This window comes from Macaca thibetana, chromosome 6 (genome assembly GCF_024542745.1).
Source record: "Macaca thibetana thibetana isolate TM-01 chromosome 6, ASM2454274v1, whole genome shotgun sequence".
NCBI classification, from domain to species: domain Eukaryota; kingdom Metazoa; phylum Chordata; class Mammalia; order Primates; family Cercopithecidae; genus Macaca; species Macaca thibetana.
The window spans coordinates 31,631,062-31,655,156 of record NC_065583.1 but is presented as its reverse complement, the minus strand read 5'-3'; the positions used below and the strand labels follow the sequence as shown (position 1 = coordinate 31,655,156).

At 43.4% G+C, this 24,095-nt stretch overlaps 1 protein-coding gene across 2 annotated transcripts in view; it reads right to left on the bottom strand.

Annotated features, from left to right (window-relative positions):
- Window positions 1–23,837, bottom strand: part of PDE6A (phosphodiesterase 6A) — an 86,958-nt gene extending 63,121 nt beyond the window's left edge. Inside the window, exons 1-5 of one of the 2 annotated variants that reach the window (XM_050793647.1) lie at window positions 23,244–23,837; window positions 14,308–14,460; window positions 13,668–13,757; window positions 12,080–12,220; window positions 2,356–2,430 (exon numbers count right to left, since the gene is read on the bottom strand). In XM_050793647.1, the coding sequence (XP_050649604.1) occupies window positions 2,356–2,430; window positions 12,080–12,220; window positions 13,668–13,757; window positions 14,308–14,460; window positions 23,244–23,717 (933 nt within the window). In that variant the 5' untranslated portion in view covers window positions 23,718–23,837. The remainder of the gene's footprint in view (window positions 1–2,355; window positions 2,431–12,079; window positions 12,221–13,667; window positions 13,758–14,307; window positions 14,461–23,243) is intronic. The other variant, XM_050793649.1, reaches the window with a different exon arrangement.
- Between the last annotated feature and the right edge of the window lie 258 nt (window positions 23,838–24,095).

Here is a 24,095-nt window from a genome sequence, read left to right as displayed (position 1 = left end):
TGGGGCGCCTGTAATCCCAGCTACTCGGGAATCTGAGGCAGGAGAGTTGCTTGAGCCCAGGAGGCGGAGGTTGCAGTGAGCTGAGATCTTGCCACTGCATTGCAGCCTGGGCAACAGAGTGAGAGTCCATCTCAAAAAAAGAAATGGACATTTTTTTGGAATCCCACAGGAGAATCAATTTTCTTTCCCAAAAGTAACAAAAAGATCCGTGTACTTTGGGTAACTAGGCTTTTTCCACACACTGTAGCTCAGTCAAAGTCTTTAAAGCCATATTCATGTACAAATTCACCAGCCTCTGGAAAGTCAAAACTGAGCCATCAAAAGTACCTTTGTTTCCTTCTACCTGAGCAGCTGACACAAGGGGCTTTGAAAGAGCCACAAATACCCATGGAAATATACCACTTTATAAAAAACTGCTATTTTTTTTTCCATGAAGTCTATTTAGCCCGTATAACTTTTAAATACTTAAAACATACACACACTATTTTATTTTTAAAAGGAGATGAAGCAAGATGTAGCTGACATTGTGAGGCTTTTGACCTAAGATTTGGGAACATTAATTGGTTGAAATTCAGACGAAAGCTGTATTTCCAAGTGAATGTGGCAGATTAATTGTGAGAGGGATGTTAGAAGGAAGAGGGAATGTTAAAGGGCCTAATTTAGGCCGGGTGCCATGGCTCATGCTTGTAATCCCAGCACTTTGGGAGCCCAAGACAGGAGGATCACTTGAGGCCAGGAGTTCAAGACCAGCCTGGGCAATATAGCAAGACCTCATCTCTATAAAAAATAAAAATAAAAACAAAATAAAATGCTGCAATTGGATGAGACTAGAGATCATAATCTTAAATGCCTAGAGAGGTCTGATTAAAAGAAAAAATGAAAGCAGGGCACAGATGTACATAAAAGAGAGTGGTGGGGGCCGGGCGCGGTGGCTCACACCTATAATCTCAGCACTTTGGGAGGATGAAGTGGGTGATCACTTGAGGTCAGGAGTTCAAGACCAGCCTGGCCAATGGGCAAAACCGTGTCTCTACTAAAAATACAAAAATTAGCCAGGTATGGTGGCAGGTGCCTGTAATCCCAGCTACTCGGGAGGCTGAGGCAGGAGAATCACTTGAACCGGGAGGCGGAGGTTGCAGTGAGCCGAGATCGTGCCATTGCACTCCAGCCTGGGTGACAAGAGCAAAACTCTGTCTCAAAAAGAGAGAGTGGTGGGGACTGTGGCAAACTAGAGAGCTCAGGCCACATCCCAAGGAGGTAGCTGCTACTAGCCCCAGTCAAATTTGCCCTGTTGGATTGTGGGTCCAGTTTTGATTAATCATCCACCTTTTCAAAAGAAACTGAGAATTCAGATATTTATGGGAAAGACTTTGATTTTTAAGGGTTAGCCGCCAATTTCCCAGCACTTTGGGGAGCCAAGAAAGGAGGATCACTTGAGCACTAGGAGGTCAAGACCAGACTAGGCAACATACCAAGACCCTATCTGAGAGAAAAAGAGAGAGAGAGAGATATAGAGAGAGAGGAAGGAAGGAAGGAAGGAAGGAAGGAAGGAAGGAAGGAAGGAAGGAAAGGAAGGAAAAAAAAGAAAGAAAATAGAAAAAATATGTAAAAAACCTATGTAGCCAAGCAAGTATATCTATCAGCTGGATTTGGCTTTCTGGCTACCAATTTGTACATTATAGACTAGAAATGAGGGTTTTCTAAGCTCATATTGTCTATAACTCTAAATTCCTGTAAGGTGAAGCCTTGAGTAGGTTGCTCGACCTTTCTGGGTTTCTTTCCACAGCTGTGGAATGAGTATGTTGGTCCCTGCTTGGTCTACCCCACAAGGTTACTGTGAAACTCCAATAAGATATTAAACACTTTGCTTCTTGTTAGTATAGTGCTTAGAAAGAAAGAAAGAAAAAGGAAGGAAGGAGGGAAGGAGGGAAGAAGGAAGGAAGGAGGAAGGAAGGAAGGAGGAAAGAAGGAGGAAGGAATGAAGGGAAGGAAGGAAGGAGGAAGGAAGGAGGAAGGAAGGAAGGAGGAAGGAAGGAGGAAGGAATGAAGGAAAGGAAGGAAGGAAGGAAGGAAGGAAGGCAGGCAGGCCACTTTGCACATGTTAGGGATGTTAGGGCATGACAATTAGGAGGAATTGTTGCTGTTTTTTACTTTTTTTCTCTCTGTTGTTTTATTTTACTTTTAGCACCTGTCTGCTATTGAACATGAGGGATTATTCTAACTTCAAGGGAGACAACCCAACACAAAGACAAATACCTATCTGCTAAAAAAAAATTCTTCAACAGGGTTTACTGTGCCTTGCATTGGAAATATATTAAACATCAGATCACACTGAAAAGGCCAGAGAGAACGTACTCTTCCATCTGGAGTCCTGGGACCAGAGTAAGGTGGAACTTCACCCATCAGAACCGGCCACACATCAAAAAATTCCTAGGAATGAAAAAAACAATAATTACATGTTTTGAAAAGAGATCAAGGAAAGGAGATTAAGAAGTCCCACCTATATGAGTCAGCTAACACTGAAATTTAGAAAGTGAGAAGAACTCAGTGAAACCTAAACTTGGAAAGGCAGTAAGACTCACTACAGTTGGAAAATAGTCACATTTGCCCTTCAAAATATTGATGAACTGGGCCTGCCTAGTCATTAGCCAAATACACAGGAGCTGAACTGGGGCACCGTCAGTGTTATTGGACATGAGAGGGAAAGTAGGGTCTTTATGGCTAAGAAATTTACCTTAAGACCATGCTAATATGTGCTGAAAGGTTTAGCTAAAACAATGTCCCAAGCAGTATCATTTATAGTGGTAAAAAATTAGAGACCATCTAAGTGCCCAACAAGATAAGACTTATTAAATCAATTATGGTACATCTATTAACAATGATGTTACAGATGTGTGTGTACTGATTGAAAAGATGATACATTGATGATGATACACTGATGAGTGAAAAACGTGAGAGGCCAAAAAGAATATATCATGTGACCCTAATGTTCAGTTACACATAGAAAATGTTGTGAATACATTTACAACAAATTATTATTATTATTATTATTATTATTATTATTATTTTTTGGAGACAGGATCTCACTCTGTTGCCCAGGCTGGAGTGCAGTGGCTCCATCTCAGCTCACTGCAACCTCCACCTCCCGGGTTCAGCCGATTCTCCTGGCTCAGCCTCCCAAGTAGCTGGGATTACAGGTGTGTGCCACCACATCTGGCTAATTTTTGTATTTTTAGTAGAGATGGGGTTTCACCATGTTGGCCAGGATGGTCTCGAACTCCTGACCTCAGGTGATCCACCTGCCTCAGCCTCCCAAAGTGCTGGGATTACAGCCATCAGCCACCATGCCTGGCCCACAACAAAGTATTAACAAGTGATTTTTCTCTGAGTGATTGGAGTCAGACTATAATGTATTTAGAAATTTTTCATAATAAACTTTATTGCTTTTGTAATCAGGAAAAAATAATTTTTCACAAATAATAAAGAAAAAAATGATGCCAAATATGGACAATAGACCTATATCTGGGATCCAGTAAGAACGGCTGACACCTGTAAGATAAGTGGCTGCTAAAGCAAAATACACAGGTGCCTTAGCCTGAGGCTATCTCTGTTTTTCCAGTTTCTCTGTAATAATTTGAGTTCCTACAAAACAACCTGCAACCTCAGTAGACAAACAAACCAAAACCCAACTTAGGAGTATATTATTGTAACAAATGGTGGAGTTTCAACCAATCACAGGCAGCCCAAATGATCAGGCCATGCCTAAAACAGGCAAATGCCCTATTGTTACTGACCATGTTATTTCTATACTTTGCTTCCATGTTCAGCTATGAAAGCTCACTGGCCATGCCATGCAGCAGAGCTCTTTGAACCTCTTCTGGTTTTGAGGGTTGCCCAATTCATGAGTCGTTCTTTGCTCAAATAAACTCTGTTGAATTTTTTTGTCTAAAAGTGTCCAAGGCCAGGCGCGGTGGCTCACACCTATAATCCTAGCACTTTGCGAGGCCGAGGCGGGTGGATCACTTGAGCCCAGGAGTTTGACACCAGCCTGAGCAACACGGCAAAACCCTGTCTCTACCAAAAATACAAAAATTAGCCGGGCGTGGTGGTGTGTGCCTGTAATCCCAGCTTCTCAGGAGGCTGAGGCAGGAGAATCACTTGAACCCGGGACGGGGAGGTTGCAGTGAGCTGAGATTGCGCCACTGCACTCCAGCCTGAATGACAGAGTGAGACCCTGTCTCAAATAAATACATTACATAACGTAACGTAACGTAACGTAACGTAACGTAACATAACGTAACATAACATAACATAAATAAAAGCGGCCAAGACACAGGCAGAAGGAAGAGGAAAATGAGCCAGAAAAGGAGCTGCACGGTCATGCAGCCTCATGAGAGGCCAACTGAGAACCACACAGGCTCTTCCCCACTACTTCCTCATGGCTTCCTTTGCACATAGAGCAACAAAGCTTGTGCGGGGTCAAGTCTGGGCCTGACAGAGGAGCTTCTATCCTCCAGTGCCTTTTCTGTTCATTCATCTGTTACTATCCAGGGATAAACCTTGATCTGTTAGCACTGGGTTACTGTGGGTAGGATGCCAAGCCCTCCTCGTTTCTCTCATTTGAACATGTTTGCCATGGTTTGTTTATTCTAATATCATCCAGAGAAGCAGAAGGGAAGCCACATGAAATGCAGAGTCCATGTTTTTGTCCTTCTCCCCAGTTGAGCTCTTTTTCTAGACTGCCAGCAACAGGAAGAAATTTAATTCTAGGTGAAAATTTAGAAAACAACTTTAATTCTAGGCAAAAATATAACCAGGCCCTACCTGAGTCTCACAACCTGCTGACCGCTAGTTATACACAGGTGGATAAGGCACAGTTTGTATCCTGGAAGAACTGATTGTCTCATGAAGAAGATAATGAATAGTGAGGTAAATGAGGCAAGAACCAAAACAGTGCTGGAAGGAGAGGATAAATGCTAGAGGAGCCCAGAAGAAGAATAAATATATTGGCCTGACACCTCATGTGGGCCAAACACTGAGTGGATCCAAGGAGAAGATTGTCCCAAGAAGTTGTCAAACAAGGGGTTATATGGCAAGCTGGACGTATCTATGACTTCTCCCTTCTTCCTTCCATCCCTTCCTCCCTCTGCACTTTCTTCCTTTCTTTCTTAACAGGTTAATTGATATATAGTTCCCACATCATCTGATAATTTGTCCATTTAAAGTGCACAAATCAACAGCTTTAATGACTTTTTTCATAATGCCAATAGCTCAAGTAAAATCTTAACTACCTGAGGGGCAGGTTCTTAGAGTGTAGGTGGCCTAGATCACTTATTTTTATTTTTATTCATTCTTGCTATCATCATCTCACACTTTTTCTTTTCTTTTCCTTTTTCTTTCTTTCTTTTTTTTTTTTTTTTTGGAGATAGGGTCTTGTTCTGTCCTGTCACCCAAGCTGGAGGGCAATGGTGCAAGCCTGGTTTACTGTAGCCTCAACCTTCTGGACTCAAGCAATCCTCCTTCCTCAGCCTCCCAAGTAGCTACGACTACAGGCATGTGCCACTAGACCCAGCTAATTTTTGAATTTTTTTGTAGAGACAGGGTCTCACTACATTGCCCAGGCTGCTCTTGAATGCCTGGGCTCAATTGATCCTCCTGACTCAGGCTTTCAAAGTGTGAGGAGTACAGGTGTGAAGCACTGTGCCCAGCCTCATAGGCCACTTCTAATTACAAAATTGTTTAATATTTTGAGGATGACGAAGTTCGATACTCTCTTTTTTTTGTTTTTTTGTTTTGTTTTGAGATGAGATCTCACTACGTTGCCAGGCTGGTCTCGAACTCTTATGCTTAAACAACCTTCCTGCCTCAGACTCCCAAACAGCTGGGACTACAGGTATGTATCACCTCCCCCAGCTCAGAGTATTTTTGCGTAAAAGTAGTTTTCCCGTTTGACAGGCAGGCAGTTTAAAATAAACAGAGAACAGATCACTATAGCACACAGTGGCCTAAGCCTGAGACCAAATCCTGCTGCAAACTGTGAATGGTAACTTCAAAATGGAGTCTTTTGAATTCAATTACACAAAAATCTTTTTTAAAAAACATTTTTAAAATCTTCCTTTTTTTCTGTTTTTTTATTTTTTAGGCTAGTCAAGTGAAGCAGTGGCAGTGGAGAAGGAACAAAGAAATCTGTAACGGGTTGTGATTAATTAGGTGCAAACACCACTCAGACCAGCCAGAAATTATTTTAATCAAAAAGTAATCATTCATTTGTATGAGTCCATTCATTTGCCACTTCCTGAAGGAGAAACAAAGGGCATGTTGTTGGGCTTAGCAATATTTGGCAAGATATTTATGAATCAAGGGTATGCCAAAATCAGATGAGGCTGGCCATGGTGGCTTATGCCTACAATCCCAACATTTTGGGAGGCCAAGGTGGGAGGATGGCTTGAGCCCAGGAGTTTGAGACCAGCCTGGGCAACATAGTGAGACCCTGTCTCTAGAATTTTTTTTAAATCAGATAAATGGTTTCACTAGAATCAGAGGTTCCCTAAAACCAATATGTGGCCCAACAGTACAGAATCACTTAAGGAGCTACAGGCTGGGTTTGGTGGCTCACACCTGTAATCCCAGCACTTTGGGAGGCCAAGCCCGGTGGACTACCTGGGGTCTGGAGCTCAAGACCAGCCTGGCCAACATGGTGAAACCCTGTCTCTAGCAAAAGTACAAATATTAGCTGGGCGTGGTGGCACGTGCCTGTAGTCTCAGCTGCTTGGGAGGCTGAGGCACGATAATGGCTTGAACCCAGGAGGCAGAGGTTGCAGTGAGCCGAGATCGCGCCACTACACTCCAGCATGGGTGACAGAGCAAGACTCCATTTCAAAAAAAAAAAAAAAATCAAGAAGCAAACAAACAAACAAAATCCCAGAAAAGTGAGACCCATGTATATGAACATCTGGTATCTGATGATGCGACTTATCAAAATGATGGTACTTCAAAATAGTATACTTCCTCAGCCGGGCACAGTGGCTCACGCCTGTAATTCCAGCGCTTTGGGAGGCCGAGACGAGTGGATCGCTTGAGGTCAGGAGTTCAAGACCAGCCTGGCCAACAAGGTGATATCCTGTGTCTACTGAAAAATACAAAAATTAGTCAGGCATGGTGGCATGTGCCTGTAATCCCAGCTACTTGGGAGGCTGAGGCAGGAGAATCACTTGAACCTGGGAGGCAGAAGTTGCAGTGAGCCGAGATCTCACCATTGCACTCCAGCCTTGGTGACAGAGCAAGATTCCGTTTTTTGTTTTTTTCTTAAAGTATATATTTTCTCACTCCTTTTTTTTTTTTTTTTTAATTGATGGGATCTCACCCTGTCACCCAGCAGGTTGGAGTGCAATGGTATGATCATGGCTCATTGCAGCCTTGAACTCCTGGGCTCAAGCCATCCTCCCACTTCTGCCTCCTGAGTAGCTGGGACAGGTGCATGCCCCTGCACCTGGCCTCTCCCTATTCTTAAGAGCTTGTTTGAATGTTCTAGCAGAAGAGCATGGCTACTCATATACTCTTACCCAAGAACAACCCTCCTCTGTCGGGGAAGGTCACCGTCTTTGACTGAGTGCAAAGACAGGAACACGCATGGAGCAGTGAGAAAGGAAAGGGACACCCACCTAGCCAGCCAGATCAGCCAAATCAACACTGGCAATCAATGGTGTCACCGATGTCACAGCTGGATCTCCCTCACAGCCCACACTACTCTTTAAGTGGAAAAATACACGGAAAAACACAAAAGTTACCCCATCTCACACCATACACATACCTAACTTAAAAATCAATGAAAGATTAAACTATATTAAAACTATAAAAATACTAAGAGTAATAGAGGAGATTATTTCAGATTATCTTTAATGTTGGGGGTAGAAAAATCTTTCCTAAATAAAACTCAAAACTCAGAAGCTATAAAGAGAAAATTTAAATTTTCTGTCTGATGAAAGATGTTATAAACAAAGTTAAAATATAATTCACAGACAGGGAAAAATGTTTGCAGTATATGTGACAGATACATAATCCCTATCATATATAAAGCACTCCTACAAATTAATAAGAAATAGATTATTAAATTTCTTTTCTTTTTTTTTTTTTTTGAGATGGAGTTTCGCTTTAGTTGCCCAGGCTGGAATGCAATGGTGCAACCTCGGCTCACCGCAGACTCTGCCTCCCAGGTTCAAGCGATTCTCCTGCCTCAGCCTCCTGAGTAGCTGGGATTACAAGCATGTGCTACCACGCCCAGCCTAATTTTGTATTTTTAGCGGAGACGGGGTTTCTCCATGTTGATCAGGCTGGTTTCGAACTCCCAATCTCAGGTGATCCACCTGGTTACAAGAGCGAAACTCTGTCTCCAAAAAAAAAAAAAAAAAGAGAGAGAGAGAACGGAAGCACCGAGTGGGAGAATACAGCCATGCGTCACTTATGATGGGGATATGCTCCGGGAAATGTGTGTGTCGTTGGGCAATTTTGTCATTGTGTGAACATTATAGAGTGCACTTGCATTACCCCAGATTGTATAGCCTACTACATACCTAAACATAGCTAAACATAAAAGATATAGTAAAAATAAGCTATAAAAGTTTAAAAATCATACACCTATACAGGGCACTTAGCATGAATGGAACCTGCAGGACTGGAAGTTGCTCTGGGTGAGTCAGTGAGTGAGTGGTGAGTGAATATGAAGGCCTAGGACATTACTGTGCGCTACTATAGACTTTATAAACACTGTACACTTAGGCTACACTAAATGTGTTTTTAAAATTTCTTTCTTCAATAGTAAATAACCTTAGCTTACTGTAATTTTTAATTAATTAAGTAATTATTTTAGAGATAAGATCTTGCTCATTATAGCTCACTGCAGATTCGGACTCCAGGCCTCAAGCAATTCTTCTACCTCAGCCTCTTGAGTAGCTGGGATTGCAGGTATGAGCCACCAAGCCTGGCTTGTAACTTTTTTACTTTATAAATTTTTAAATTTTTCTTTACAAAATTTTTTATTTTTAAAAACTTTTTTGACTCTTTTGTAATAACACTTAGCTTAATACACAAACACATCATACAGCTGTGCAAAAATATTTTCTTTTTAAAAAAATTATCTCAAATTCTGTTATTCTTTTTTCTTTTTTTATGTCTTTGGTGCTTGAATCAGAACAAAAATATTTGCTTTATATCTTTATTCTACAAGCTTTTTTTCTCTTAAATTTGTTTTTCTTTTACTTTCTAAACTTTTTTGTTAAAAACTAAGACACAAACACACACATTAGCCTAGGCCTACACAGGGTCGGGATTATCAAAATCATCATCTTCCACCTCCACACTTTGTCCCCCTGGAAGGTTTTCAGGGGCAAAAACAAGTATGGAGCTCTTATCTCCTGTGATAACAATGCTTTCTTCCGGAATATCTCCTGAAGGACCTGCCTGAGGCTGTTTTACAGTTAACTTTTTTCTTTTTTAATAAGTAGAAGGAGTCAACTCTAAAATAATGGAAAAAAAGGTGTAGTATAGTAAATATGTAATCCAGTAACATAGTTTTCTATTATCAAGCATTATGTACTACAACTTATAATTGTGTGTGATATATATATATATATATATTTGTGTGTGTGTGTGTGTGATGAAGTGTCACTCTGTCACCCAAACTGGTGTGCAGTGGCACGATCTTGGCTCACTGCAACCTCCGCCTCCCAGGTTCAGGCAGTTCTCCTGCCTCAGCCTCCTGAGTAGCTGGGATTACAGGCACCTGCCACCACAGCCAGCTAATTTTTGTATTTTTAGTAGAGGCGGGGGTTTCCCCATGTTGGTCAGGCTGGTCTCGAAGTCCTGACCTCGTGATCCTCCCACCTCAGCCTCCCAAAGTGCTGGGTTTACAGGCGTGAGCCACCACGCCCGGCCTATATGTGCTATGCTTTTATGCAACTGGCAGTGCAGTAGGTTTTTCTTATACCAGCATCACCACAAATGTGAAGAATGCATTGCACTATCACTAGACGATAGGAATTTTTCAACTCCATTATAATTCTATGGACCATGGTATATGCCATCATTGATCAAAATGTCGTTATGTGGTGCGTGACTGTATTTGCAATGCATGTATTTGAAAGTGGACTTGTGCTCAGAATTTGCAAAGAACTACAAATCAGTGAGATAAAAAAGACAACGTGATTTTTTTAAATGGGGGAAAACCTTGAACAGTCACGTCACAAAATAATACATCCAAATGGCCAATAAACGTATTTAAAAATATTCATCCAGTCATTAGGGGAATTCATGTTGATAACAAAAGAGATAAAGCCACATGCTCACCAGAATGGCTAAAGTTACTAAGAATAACAATAGCAAGTATTGATGAAGAAACCCTTGATACATTGCTGCTGAGGGTATAAAATGGTACAATCATATCATTTTGAAAATCAGATTGGCAATATCTACTAAAGCTAGTACTCTGAAATTCTACTCCTCGGTAAATACTTAACAGAAATGGCACAACTGTGTACTAGTAATGTACTAGAAGTTTCATAACAACAATATTCATAATAGACCAGATCTGAAAACTCAAATGTCCACCAACAGTGGAAATGAATAAATACACTGTGGATTATACCTATAATGAAAATTCCACAGGAATAAAAATGAATGAACTCATGCTAAATGAAGCAATAAGGATGAATCAAAAGAAGCCAAACACAAAGGCATGTGTATTGTAGGATTCCATGTATATGAACCTCAAAAAGGCAAAACCAATATGGTATGAAAGGTCAGATGGTGGTAACCTTTCAGGAGGAGGCTGTGGGAGGTACCGAAGAAGGTATGAAGGAGGCTGCTGAGGTGCTGTTTGTCGTGTTCGGTTCCTTAATTTTGGTGGTGGTTTCATGGGAACGTTCACTCATTGAACTATTATATCCGCAGTTATAATTAATGTTCCTTTTCTGTGTCTATGTTATCCTTCTTTTTTTATTTTTATTTTATTTTTTGTAGAGACAGGTCTCACTATGTTGCCCAAGCTGGACTCGAACTTCCTGGCCTCAAGCCATCCTCCCACCTCAACCTCCTAAGGTCCTGGGATTACAGGTGTGAGCCACTGTGCCAGGCCTATGTTTCAATATAAAGGCTTATTAAAAAGAATTCATATGTGCTGACATGGAAAGACGTTTGTAAAACATTAAGTAAAAAATGGCAGACTATCAGAAAATGTTGTCCAGCAATTTTTTTACTCAGCTCATCAGAAGATTCTGATGAATTGTCAAGTTTGGGAGCCTCTGGACTATATCCAAGATTCTGTGATCCATGTATTCACTCGATCCAATATGTTTGGAGAGTCTGCATTGGCCTGGGCACCTCAGCATGACAAGGCGTACAAAGTAAAACTGACTGAAATCCTTGGGTTTTCAGGATAGGAGATAATAAGCATAGATAACTTGGAAACTCTGTTTCAAGGCAGAAAATAATTAGCCTCATAGGGCAGAAACAACTAAACAAAGAGGAATAAGGAAGTTGTTTGGGGAAATGTATCTAAAAAACATCTCTGGGAGCTGCATTGAACTCTGCCCCCTTAGCTGCTGTCTCTGCCACAAATCTGGCCCCTGAGCATGTGAGGGACCAGATGTTGGCGTCTGCCTCCACTTAATTGCCTGGGTGAGCTCTGTAATAGATAAATTGCAGCAAAGTTTACACGCAACTTTCAGGACATTTTTTGAGAATCCCTGACGTTGGCAACTTTCTCCTTGACTCTCAACCCGCATTGAAACTTCTTTATCACTGACCTTCATCACCTCATCAGTTTCTTTTCATGTACACTTTTTTTTTCTTTCCAAATGACTAAGGAAAATACAGATTGTTTTCGCTCACCTGTGTCCTAGATTGACTTTTCCCCTTTAAAGGCTGACACTCCTCTCCTCAGTACAGACCTATGTAAAACTTTCTACAACCATCCCAATTCACCCAGCCTCTTCCCTGTGCAATTGAATGTGTGCCAAGACTCTAGCCGTCAGTCAGTGCCTGTTTAATCTTTTCTTGGAAATGTCTGTTGCTGCAGTTTTCTCACCTTCTGCTTGGTCATGTCTAAGAGACCCACAGAGTATCTGTCACAGTTGAGGAAAGCACGGACTGTGTACAGGGCTTTGTGGAACTGTCGTTCGATGTCCGTAAGTTCTTCAAAGACTTTACTCCCAGACCACAGCAGTATCTGAAAAAATACGGAAATATATTCATAGATTTTGAGGTGCAAAGTAGTAGCTCACTTAGCTGGAGAATAACAAAAATTCTGTGAAGTTCTGTAGAGTTTATTTCACTTAATCTTCATAATAATTTGGAGAAATAGACAGGTTAACTATCCTCCATTTTTACTTTTAGATTTTTTTTAAGTTTATTTATTTATTTATTTATTTTTTAGGGACAGTCTTACTCTGTCATCCAGGCTGGAGTACAGTAGTACAATCATAGCTCACTGTAACCTCCAACTCTCAGGCTCAGGCAATTCTCCCATCTCAGCCTCCCTAGTAGCTGGGACTACAGGTGCACGCAGATAATCTTTAAATTTTTTGTAGAAATGAGTTTTCACTTCTGGCCTCAAGCAATCCTCCTACCTCAGCCTCCCAAAGTTCTGGGATTATAGGCATGAGCCACCTTACCCAGCCCATTATCATGCATTTTTTTAAAATTTTTATTTTAAAAATAGAGATGGGGGTCTCACTATGTTGCCCCAGCTGGTCTCGAACTTCTGGGCTCAAGCAATCTTCCTGCCTTGGCCTCCCAAAGTGCTGGAACTACAGGCATGAGCCACCATGCCCAGTCCAATTATCTTCCATTTGTAGATAAAGAAACTGAGGCTCAGAGAGGTGAAGTAACTGGCTGCTTTACATTGGGTCCAACTGTTTCCCTTTCATTTATCTCATAGGTTTTTAATAAAAATAATAAGGAACTTCAATTGAGCACTATTGTCCTATATGCATTATCTCATTTACTATTGATGGCAACCTTTGGAGGGTGGCACCATAATCATCCCTATTTTTCAAATGGGGAGACTGAAGCATAGAAAGATTAAGTGGGCTGGGCGCGGTGGCTCAAGCCTGTAATCCCAGCACTTTGGGAGGCCGAGACAGGCGGATCACGAGGTCAGGAGATCGAGACCATCCTGGCTAACACGGTGAAACCCCATCTCTACTAAAAATACGAAAAAAAAAAAAACTAGCCGGGCTCGGTGGTGGGTGCCTGTAGTCCCAGCTACTCAGGAGGCTGAGGCAGGAGAATGGCGTAAACCCGGGAGGCGGAGCTTGCAGTGAGCTGAAATCCAGCCACTGCACTCCAACCTGGGCGACAGAGGGAGACTCCATCTCAAAAAAAAAAAAAAAAAAAAAAAAAAGAAAGATTAAGTGACTCGTTTAGGGTCTTAGAGCTAGTCAGTGGTTGAGCAGGGATTCAGATCAAAGCCATCTGACTTGAAGCTTGTGCATATAACCACTCTGGTATACAGCTTTACAGACAGCCATTACCTTGTAACACTCGTGATGCTGGCCAGAGATTGTATAATGCTTCCCAGGCACCTTCATTCCCATCTGCCTGCCAGTCCTGACCACATCAATGCTTCAGGGAAAGGATGTGTCAAGTCCATTCCTTTGGCCCAAGCCCCTTACCTGGCCACGTCGAGTTTCACAGTTGTGCAGGTAACTCAGGTGGTATACTTTCATGATTAGATTTGCAAAATTGAGGTACTTGAGAAGAATCTAAAAATCAAACAGCACGTGGGCAGGCAGATGAGAAGAAGAAATCCATCCTCTGGCTACTTTTACCACCAGCAAATATCTGAATATTTTCAAAGCTTCATCAGAGACAATTTGGGCAGATGGATCCTAGAATGCAGACTCATAAGATGTTGCACAAGTGTAAAACTCACCGAATGTAGAATGTTGATGTTGATGGGAGAGTATTCATGAAAAATAGCTACTATTTATTGATAAGTTCCCTATGAGGTTGATACTGAAAAATTATCCACATTTTACAAATAAGAAAACCAAAGTTCCAAGAAGTTAAATAACTTGCACAATGCAAACAGCTAGATATTGGCAGAGCCAGAACAAATACCCCTCTATTCCTGACTCCAAAGCCCAATGTGTTAACTATTATTTTATCCTGCCTCCCTCAGAGAATATCAGGTGAATTCCCTGTCTTACAGATGGGAAAACTGAGGCCAGGCCAAACAGCAAATTTCAGGGGACTTCATAGGCTAGGAGAATGTGCTAGTATGGCTATCCTTAGTCTCTGAAGCATTCTTACCTCTTCATCTCTCTTGGTGAAGTGGGATCCATCCACTTTATTCACAGCCATGATTATGGCCACCACATCCTTCCCATTCATTATAGGGGAAGCCAAGATGTTCTTGGTCTTGTATTCTGTGAGGATGTCCACAAAATCACAGAAATGCTCATCCTAAAGGAAGGCAGAGATAAGCACGGACAGGCAAATGAAGAGCAAGAACAATGGAACAGCCCAAAGCCCCTGTTGACAAGGGAATGAAGGTGCTTCCATCTATTCCTCTTCAACAGGGGCAGGGCAATCAGAGATGATATCTGTCATGGAAGCTTCCAAAATCCAGTAGAAGAAGAAAGTCTGAGATGCAATCCACTGAGGGCTATGGAGGAGATGTGTGCAAAGTAGCGTTAGTGCCAGGGATGGGAGTGGGGGACCGACTTTGCCTGGAGAAGGAGGGTTAGAGAAGGCTTTCTTGAGGTGATTACAATTAAGCCCAGAATAAAAACCCAGGGGAGAGCTAAGAGGAAGCCAAGGAAAGACTTCAGGAAGTACAATGACAGTTGCTAGCAGGCAGTGTGCATGGCATTTTACCTGCATCATCTTACTTTTATCTTCGCAATAAGCTATGAGATAAGTACCGTTAGTAGCCCATCTTACAGAAGGGGTATCTGTAACTCAAGAAGGTTAATGTCATGTGTGTAGAATGTGTGCGTGTGTGTATGTGTAACTCCAGAACCTGCCCTCAGCCCTGCTGCCTCTTAGAGAAGCCTGGATAGGGTTAGACTTGGGCCCAGGTCATTGAACAAAAGAATTTGTTGTTTTCAGCTTTTTAAACAATCCAGTTCTAGCACCACACAGCCAGTTCAGTGGATATCCCCATTTTACAAGTCTTGGTAGAAGCCCCACTATGTGTCAGGCCTTATGTCAAGCACTGGGGATATGGGTGACTAAGGTTCAGGCCAGCTCACAGAAAAATCAATAATAGTAATATAGGTCACAAGGGATTGGCTTGAAGCTCTGGGTGTATAGAGGAGCACACACCTCCATAACACCTCCTAATGCAGCCCAGAGAAGCCAGTATAGGCTGTGGTGGACCATGTGGTCAGGATGAAAAGACAGAGCTTGACTTGTTCTCTTAAATTTACAAGAATCCGCCTTTCTGTTTATTGGTAGCACTGTGAGGTCTTGGGACTGTCAGCATTGCTTGGGACACAGGCCAGCCCAAACCTGCACAGCTCATGCTGTTCTGAGTGGAAATGTATTTCATAGAGCCAATTCACAGAAGTTCTCTAAAACTAAGTCTGGGCCGGGTGTGGTGGTTTACACCCATAATCTCACACTTTGGAAGGCCAAGGTGGGAGTATTGCTTGAGTTCAGTAGTCCAAGACCAGCCTGGGCAACATAGCAATATCTTGTATCTACTAAAACTCAAAAAAATTAGCCAGATGTGGTGACATGCGCCTGTAGTTCCAGCTACTTAGGAAGCTGAGGCAGGAGGATTGCTTGAGCCCAGGAGTTGGAGGCTGCAGTGAGCTATGATTGTACCATTGCACTTTACCCTGGGTGACAGAGCAAGACCCTGTCTCTAAAAAACGAAGGAAGGAAGGAAGGAAAGAAGGAAGGAAGGAAGGAAGGAAGGAAGGAAGGAAGGAAGGAAGGAAGGAAGGAAGGAAGGAATTCAGAGCATAATGCTCTGCATCTGTAGATTTCCTCTAGTTGGAATGGGATTAAATAAATAGTCAACAGCATTATTATCAGTGAAGCTGTTTCAAACCAGGTGAAGGGTAAAGGAATTAAGAGAAGCTTATAGTGCTGCACTTGAATTAACATTTGAGGATTAAGCAAAATCTCTAAAAAGGCATTAGTCAAGAAGTGATGAGTTCCTGAGCACATGTCTAGGTGAGGTATGCTCAGATTCATTTCATGAAGTCATTTTACTTTCCCAACGTTCACTTCTATCAGGAAAAGCAAATACTTGGGGCCTCACCTGCATCCAAGGCAGATGCTACTAAATCCACCAGAAAGCTCATTCCCACTGGGTCCTCAGTCCTGGAACTCCCCTCATGAGTACTTCAACTGCCAATTGACTGGCATTTACATGATCATTGTCATCCTTATATATTTAGCATATAAAGTGTTCTAAACAACCGTGTCACAGAACCTCAGATTATCAAATGCAGAGGAGACTTAGATGCCATTTAGCTCAAACTATTAAAAGTTTGCACCGACCTATATTTATTTTAAAGCCCAGAATCAGAGGCTGAGCTAGCGAAAGCCCAAAGTGATTCATCCATTCAGTTAGCATGATCAGAGTGCCTTCTATATGCTAGGCACTCTTCCAGACCCTGAAACTACAGCAATGAACAAGAAGAATGAGTTTCTTGCCCTGGTTAAGCTTACATTCAAATGGGGAGACAAAAAAAAGCAAGTAAACAACTAGGCATTCTTCCTGCAGCTTGAGACAACTGCTTTGAAGGAAATGGACTGGATGGTGCTGTAGAGAGTGATAAAAGGAATAGCAGGCTGGTGGGCAGGGAGACTTCTCTGAAGATGTAATGCTGAGCTAAGAGCTGAAGGATCAAGGGACCCAGTTATATGAAGTGCATTCTAAGCACGGAGCATGCAAAGGCCAGGAGATGGGAATGAGGCCGGCCCTGGTGAGTAACAGAAAGAAAATCAGTGTAACTAAAGCATAGAGAGGGAGAAGGAAAGCAGAGGGCAAGGAAGTTAGACAGGCAGGCAGGGACCAGATCCAGCAGGGCCTCGGCGGCCATGGGAAAGAGTTTAGATTTCATTTTTATGTATTCACTTATTTGAGACAGAGTCTTGCTCTGCCATCCAGGCTGGAGTGCAGTGGCGCCATCATGGCTCACTGCAGCCTCAACCTCCTGGGCTCAAGTCATTCTCCCACTTCAGCCTCCAGAGAAGCTGAAACTACAGGGGCATGCCACCATGCCCGACTAATTTTTGTAATTTTTGTAATGCTAGGATTTTGCTGTGTTGCCCAGGGTAGTCCTGAACACCTGGGCTCAAGTGATCCTCCCACCTTGGTCTCCCAAAGTGCTGGGGTTACAGGTGTGAGCCTGCACCTGGCTGAGTTTGGATTTTAAGTGCAATGCAACACCACTTCTTATTCTCAGATTCCTCATTTCCCCTTTGCAAACATTCACAGTGCCAAGCTCTGCTGCGTCTCATGAGGAGATCTACTGTTTATTAAGTAATAATGATGAGGCTCAGAGCCAGACATCTTACATATATTATCTCATTAACTCTCACATCAGCCCTGCCAAATAGAACTGCCACCTTTCCCATTTTATAGACAACTCCCTTGCTGGTATGTGGCACAGCTGCTCCACTTATTTATTCATTGACTTATTCATTGACTCACTGATTGACAGATTGATTCATTCATATTCATTGAGCACTGACTATGCCAGGCATTGTATGTGCAAAGACCTGTAAGATGAGGTTGTTCTCACTGGGTTCTCATGGTATAGTGGAATGTCATGTAAAACATGAGCCCACGACTCAAAGCGTGTGAAGCAGACCACCCTGGAAGCCCAGATAAGGATAAAATTGTCCTATGAGTGGCTTCAAGGGCCACTCAGCACATTGTCAGTAGTTGAAAACCCTCTGAGCCTCAATTTCCCCTTTGGTGAAGTCAGAGTATTGAATAAGATCCTCTTTGAGGTTTGTTTCTTTTTTTTTTTTTTTTTTCCTGTTCTAGCATGCTGGGTCCCAGGTCTCATGGGAAATGAAGGAAAGCAGGGGCAGACAACAAATGTGAGAGGGTCTACAAATGACGGTCATCTCAGGTACAGCCTTCAGAAATGGAATTTATCAGCCACAGGAAGTGCTGGCCAAGGGCTGACATTTAGTCATCCACTCACTCAATAAACTATTGTAAGTACGCATTCTGTCCGAGACACTGGACTAGGTGCCAGGGGCCAGTGGTGAATAAGATAGACAGGGACAGACAGGCCTCATGGGTTTTCCTGCTAGGAGAAAGGGGAAAGGATTGATATACAAGTAAATATTGAAAGGCAAGTGGGCCTTCCCAATGAAATTTGAATTTCAGATAAACTACAAATAATGTTTTAGTGTAACTGTGTCCAAAATATTGCACAGGACCTTCTTTAACTAAAATATTATTCTTTGTTTATCTAAAATGCAAACTTTACTGGGCATCTTATATTTTTTTCTGGCAGTCCTCTGGCAAGTCTTCCTGAGGCAATTCCCAAGGTAAGTAGGAATTTGGAGAGGGTGGGGAAGTTCATTACAGCCCAAAAGAACTACCTTTGTGATTTCGCGTTTCAACAATGCAGCGATTGCAACCATTTCCCAGGTTTTTGGAGGGTGCTGACGGCTGAAAGTATCACTTTTTGGTGGTTCAGAAAGATTCTAGACCACTGTCTACACCACCTTCCTTTTCCTTCTTCACCCAGCCCCAATCACTGTTTGGTGACCAAGGCTGCATTCTGCCACTGGGGCCCAAGGTTGCATTCTGCCCAGGGCCGTGAATTGAGTAAGATTTCCTGAAGTAAACACATGCAAATACCGTGTATGCAGGGATGACTGGCCTGGACAGACTTCACCCACAGGCCCAAGTCACTGGCCAGGGAGACTGACTCAGGCCCCAAAAGTTTCCAGGGAAGGTGAGGTGTGGTTTCCTGAGTAAACTCTGAGGGATGAACAGAAAGCAACAGGCCGTCCCTTAGCACAGAGGCTCCACAAACTGTTAAGTCAGGATCTTCTAGAATCAGAAAAACATCCTGAATCCTCAATCTCTTAACACTAGGGTATAGAGAAGCTCTCAGCATCTATGTTCTCTGTTTTCCCACAGACAGAATCTAAACTTGAAAGCTCCAGAAGGGCAAGACTGGATTCTTCTCCAAATTCCACCCAAACCTGGTACAACATATCCATCACTTAGAATAGATCCTTAACAACAACAGCAGCAGCAGCAAAATAGTTGTAATAGTAACAAGGAACAGGAGCTGCCGATAGGAGCCATTACGGTGTGCCGAGAACACTGCTAATGAGAAATAATCCATTCGTTTAATTTTTACAACAATGCTGTGGGGTAGCTAATATTTCCCCATTTTATAAAATAGGAAATAAACCCAGTCAAGCTAAACGATTTGCCAAGGCCACATTCTTAGAAAGTGACAGAGTCCTGGTTCACATCCAGATCTGACCTCAAAGCATAAGATCTTAACTCTCTGCTACATGATCCAATGACCTTGCTGAAATACCCAGTGCAATGCCCTCATTTTACAGAGGAGGAGGCAGTACAGAATAGCAGAGCAATTAAGAGGAATTAAGGCTCTACGACGACTCCCTGGCTGAACCAAGAGTGTGAGCTCAAGGTCAGAGTGCCTGGGTTCAAATCATTCCCAGTCTGCCACTTTTTTTTTTCTTTCCTTTTTTTCTTTGTTTAAGCTAGTGGTGTGAAGCAGTAGGAGTGGAGGGGGAACACAGAAATCTATAACTGGCTGTGATCAATTAGTTATAAACACCTGTGTACTTGGACTAGCCAGAGTCTGCCACTTTCTATCTGTATAATCCTGAGCAAGTTACCAAAACTTTCTGGGTTTCTGTTTCATCATCTGTGAAACAGGGATAATGACAGTGATGACATAGATCGTTATGAGGGGAAATGAGTGAGGCAATCCCTGTTGGCTACAATTACAGTCAGAAGAGTTGAAGGGAGAATAGACTCCAGTCCAGTTGGATGAGTCCTCCAGAAAATCTCCTGAGTGGAGAACCATTGCCTGGCCCCTGGATGCCCAAGAGGAGACGATGGGAGCCATGCGCCCATTCAGGAGCCCACCGGGTGTGCTTTCCACAGACGCACAAGTCTGGCCTCACCAAGGAGCCCAAGACCAAAAGATACCTCTTCGGATTCTTTTTTTTTTTTTTTTTTTTTTTTTTTTGAGACGGAGTTTCACTCTTGTTGCCCTCGAGTGCAATGGCGCGGTCTCGGCTCACTGCAACCTCCACCTCCCAGGTTCAAGTGATTCTCCTGCCTCAGCCTCCCAAGTAGCTGGGATTATAGGCATGCATCACCAGGCCCAGCTAATTTTTGTATTTTTAGTAGAGATGGGATTTCACCATGTTGGCCAGGCTGGTCTCAAACTCCTGACCTCAAGTGATCTGCCTGCCTCGGCCTCTCAAAGCACTGGGATTATAGGTGTGAGCCACCGTGCCGGGCTGACCTGTTTGAATTCTTGCATTCGTGCCATGTGGAGCGTCGGCAAGCCTCTGCCATGCTCTCCTGAGTTCAGTTTCTTTGTCTATTAAATAAGGCAGTTGGATAAGACAGTCCCTGAAGCCCCCTTCCTCTCCTATTTTTAACCTTAAGACACTTAATCTGAAGTAACGCCAGAGGTAAAATGAGCACAAAATCACACCATGTCCAAGGGCTGGATTTTGGACATGCTGGAACACAGTTCCTGGTTTGGCCAGTGCAGGGCTGAATGAGACCTGCATGGGCCCGGCCACAATGGGACAAACATTCTTTTGGGTGAGACAGTGTTAAAGAAATTATTGCATAATGACTTGATTGTGAATCTTTTACACCAAGTGCTTACCGAGCACATGCTTTGTGCCAGACACTGTGCTGGGTCCTGGAGTAAATGCCTGGTGGACAAGGCAGACCTGGTCCCTGACCTCCAGGGCTTATTATGAGAAATGGCTTAGGGAGGGGGCTATAACAGGGGGATTAGAAAGGGCCTCCCTGAGGAAATGACTTTTTCTGAAGGACGAGTAAGAGTTGGCCTGGGCAGAGGGCTATGTGGATAACTGCATTACTGCCTTTAAAAGCCAGCGTCCAGAGAGGGGGAGTGATTTGCCCAAGGTGATCAAAGAAGTCTTTGCCAGAACTGCCAGTAGAACCTCAGGGAACAGTGGATCCTGGAAGAAAGAGCCAAGTGTTTAACCAAGTAATCAGTGTTTACATTTCCAGTAATGGGACAGACAGCCATTATGCCTCCGCATGTAAAGCACAAAGGAAAACACATCACCTCTGTGGTGCCCCTGCCAGAAATGCGTGACCTGCATCTAATCCCAAAGAAGTATCAGACGAGCCCAAATGAAAGAACAGTTCTGCAAAAGATTTGGTTTGTACCTGTATCCTTCAAAAATGTCAGCGCCGTGGAAACAAAGACAGACTGAGGAACTGTCTGAGATTCAAGGAGACTCAAAAGACAGTGCTACATGGGTGTCTGAGACAACTGACAGAAATTGAATATGAACTGTTTATTAGATCATGGTGTTGCATCTTTTTTCTTTACTTTTTAGCAATTGTTTTCTTTTTTCCTTTTCATCCAGCCGATTGGATGGTAGCTTTCCTTTCTTTGTCTTTCCTTGCCTTGCCTTTTGCCTTGCCTTGTCTTGCCTTGCCTTTCTTTTCCTTTCCTTTCCTTTTCTTGACAGGGTCACACTCTGTCACCCAGGCTGGAGTGCAGTGGTGCAATTATGGCTCACTGCAGCCTTAACCTCCTGGGATCAAGTGATGCTCCCATCTCAGCCTCCCGAGTAGATGGGACCACAGGTGTGCACCACCACACCCAGCTGGTTTTTTTATTTTTTGTAAAGACAGGGACCTCCCTATGTTGCCCAGGCTGGTCTCAAACTTCTGGGCTCAAGTGATCTTCCCACCTCAGCCTCCCAAAGTGCTGGGATTACAGGTGTGAGCCACCACACCCAGCCTTTTTTCATGTTTTCTTCTTCTTTAAGACAGGTTCTTGCTATATTGCCCAGGCTGGAGTGCAGTGTCTATTCATAGGTGCAATCCCACTACTAACCAGCATGGGAGTTTGACCTGCTCCTTTTCTGACCTGGGCTGGTTCACCCCACCTTAGGCAGCCTGGTGGTCCCTCACTCCTGGGAAGTCACCATGTTGAGGCTGACCACAGGTGTGCACCACCACGCCCAGCTAATTTTTTCATTTTTTGTAGAGATAGGAGTCTCTCTGTGTTGCACAAACTGGTCTCAAACTCCTGGGCTCAAGTGATTCTCCTGCCTCAGCGCTCCGAGTAGATGGGACTACAGGCACATGCTACTACTCCCAGCAGATAATGGTGTCGTATCCACATTACATTTCTATGACTCCATCATTGTACTGTGGATAGGTAAGAAATGTCCTTGTTCTGAAAGTACTGTGGAAGTACTGTGAAAGTACTGTGGAGGTACTATGGAAGTACTGTGGAAGTGCTGTGGAGGTACTGTGTGGAAGTACTGTGGATGTAGTGTGGAAGTACTGTGTGGAAGTACTGTGGAAATACTGTGGAGGTACTGTGTGGAAGTACTGTGGAGGTAGTGTGGAAGTACTGTGTGGAAGTACTGAGCAGAAGTACTGTGGAGGTACTGTGGAGGTACTGTGTGGAAGTACTGTGGAGGTACTGGTGGAAGCACTGTGGAGATACTGTGGAAGTACTGTGTGGAAGTACTGTGGAAGTTCTGTGGAAGTTCTGAGTGGAAGTACTGTGGAGGTACTGTGTGGAAGTACTGTGGAGGTACTGTGAAAGTACTGTGGAAGTACTGTGTGGAAGTACTGTGGATGTACTGTGTATTTCCAGAACAGAGACATTTCTTACGTATCCACAGTGCAATAATGGGAGCATCGCCAGTACTTACAGACAAAAGGGCATGATGTCTGTAACCTTCCCCCAAATGGGTCAGAGAAAATGGAGAGAGAAAGCAAATGTGGCAAGATGCTAATGAATGATAAATTTGGATGAAAGACAACAGTTCTTTGTAGTATTTCAAATTTTTCTGTTAAGTTTGAAAATTTTTTTCAAAATAAAGAATTATGAGTAAATATGTAAATAAATAAAGAGAAGCACCATGTTGTCACCAGCCTTGTCTTGGTGGCCAGTAGCCCCCCACCCCACTTGTACCCCAGAACTCCACGGAAATAATGCCCCATGCCCTCTCTCTCATGGGGAAGAGAGTACCTCTTCTGTGTTGGGGACGTTAGCAATCTTCTTAGAGTGTGCGACATGGCCCACGACGCCCATGTCCAAAGGGAAGACAATCTCCTGGTCGGGCATCACCAGGCAGTCTTCGAGGACAGCATCCTTGTGGACATTGAAAAGCCGGGTGGCCAGCTCCGCGATGCCGTTGCGGGTCCTGTACATGAACAGGCTCATGCGGTCTGCCTGCAGGAGGAAGCACAGCTTCTTCATGACGTTGAAGATGCATTTTTCTGTCTGTAAATTCTCCTGAAAGTCCCGCAGGAGATCAAAGATGATTTCACTCTCCTCCACGCTGCTCGGGGAGTGGTAGTTGCTGAAGTCCACGGCGGCCTCCTTGGCCCCAAGGAGGTCGGAGATGACCTTGGCTCGGTAGTGGAGGTTGTAGTACTGTTTGGCAAAGCCGATATTCGAGTCCAGGAATTTCTCCACCTCCTCTGCTGTCACCTCGCCCATGACTGGGAATCCCACGGGCTACACTGTAGAAGGACTGGGACGGAGGTCTTCCAAGGGCAGTTTGGCGGTCTACCACAAGTCCAGTCTGGACTTCTCTGGGTCTTGTCTGCAAAACATACTGTGATGGCCCACACAGAAGCGGGAGCAAGCTTGAGAGATTAAGTCATTAATATTTCTCAAGAACAAGGATTATGAGGATCAGTGTGTTCCAGATGCTGCGAGGCCGGATGGGAGAAGGTGAGAGTTTTCTTTCACTTTGGTCTAGGAAGAGCAAAGAAGAGATGTCTGCACAGGGCAGGAGGTGGGCTGGAGCACCGCCAAAGCAGAGGTTGCAAAAAGGCAGCACAGGGACAATCTACTTGCTATAGGTGTGTCTTC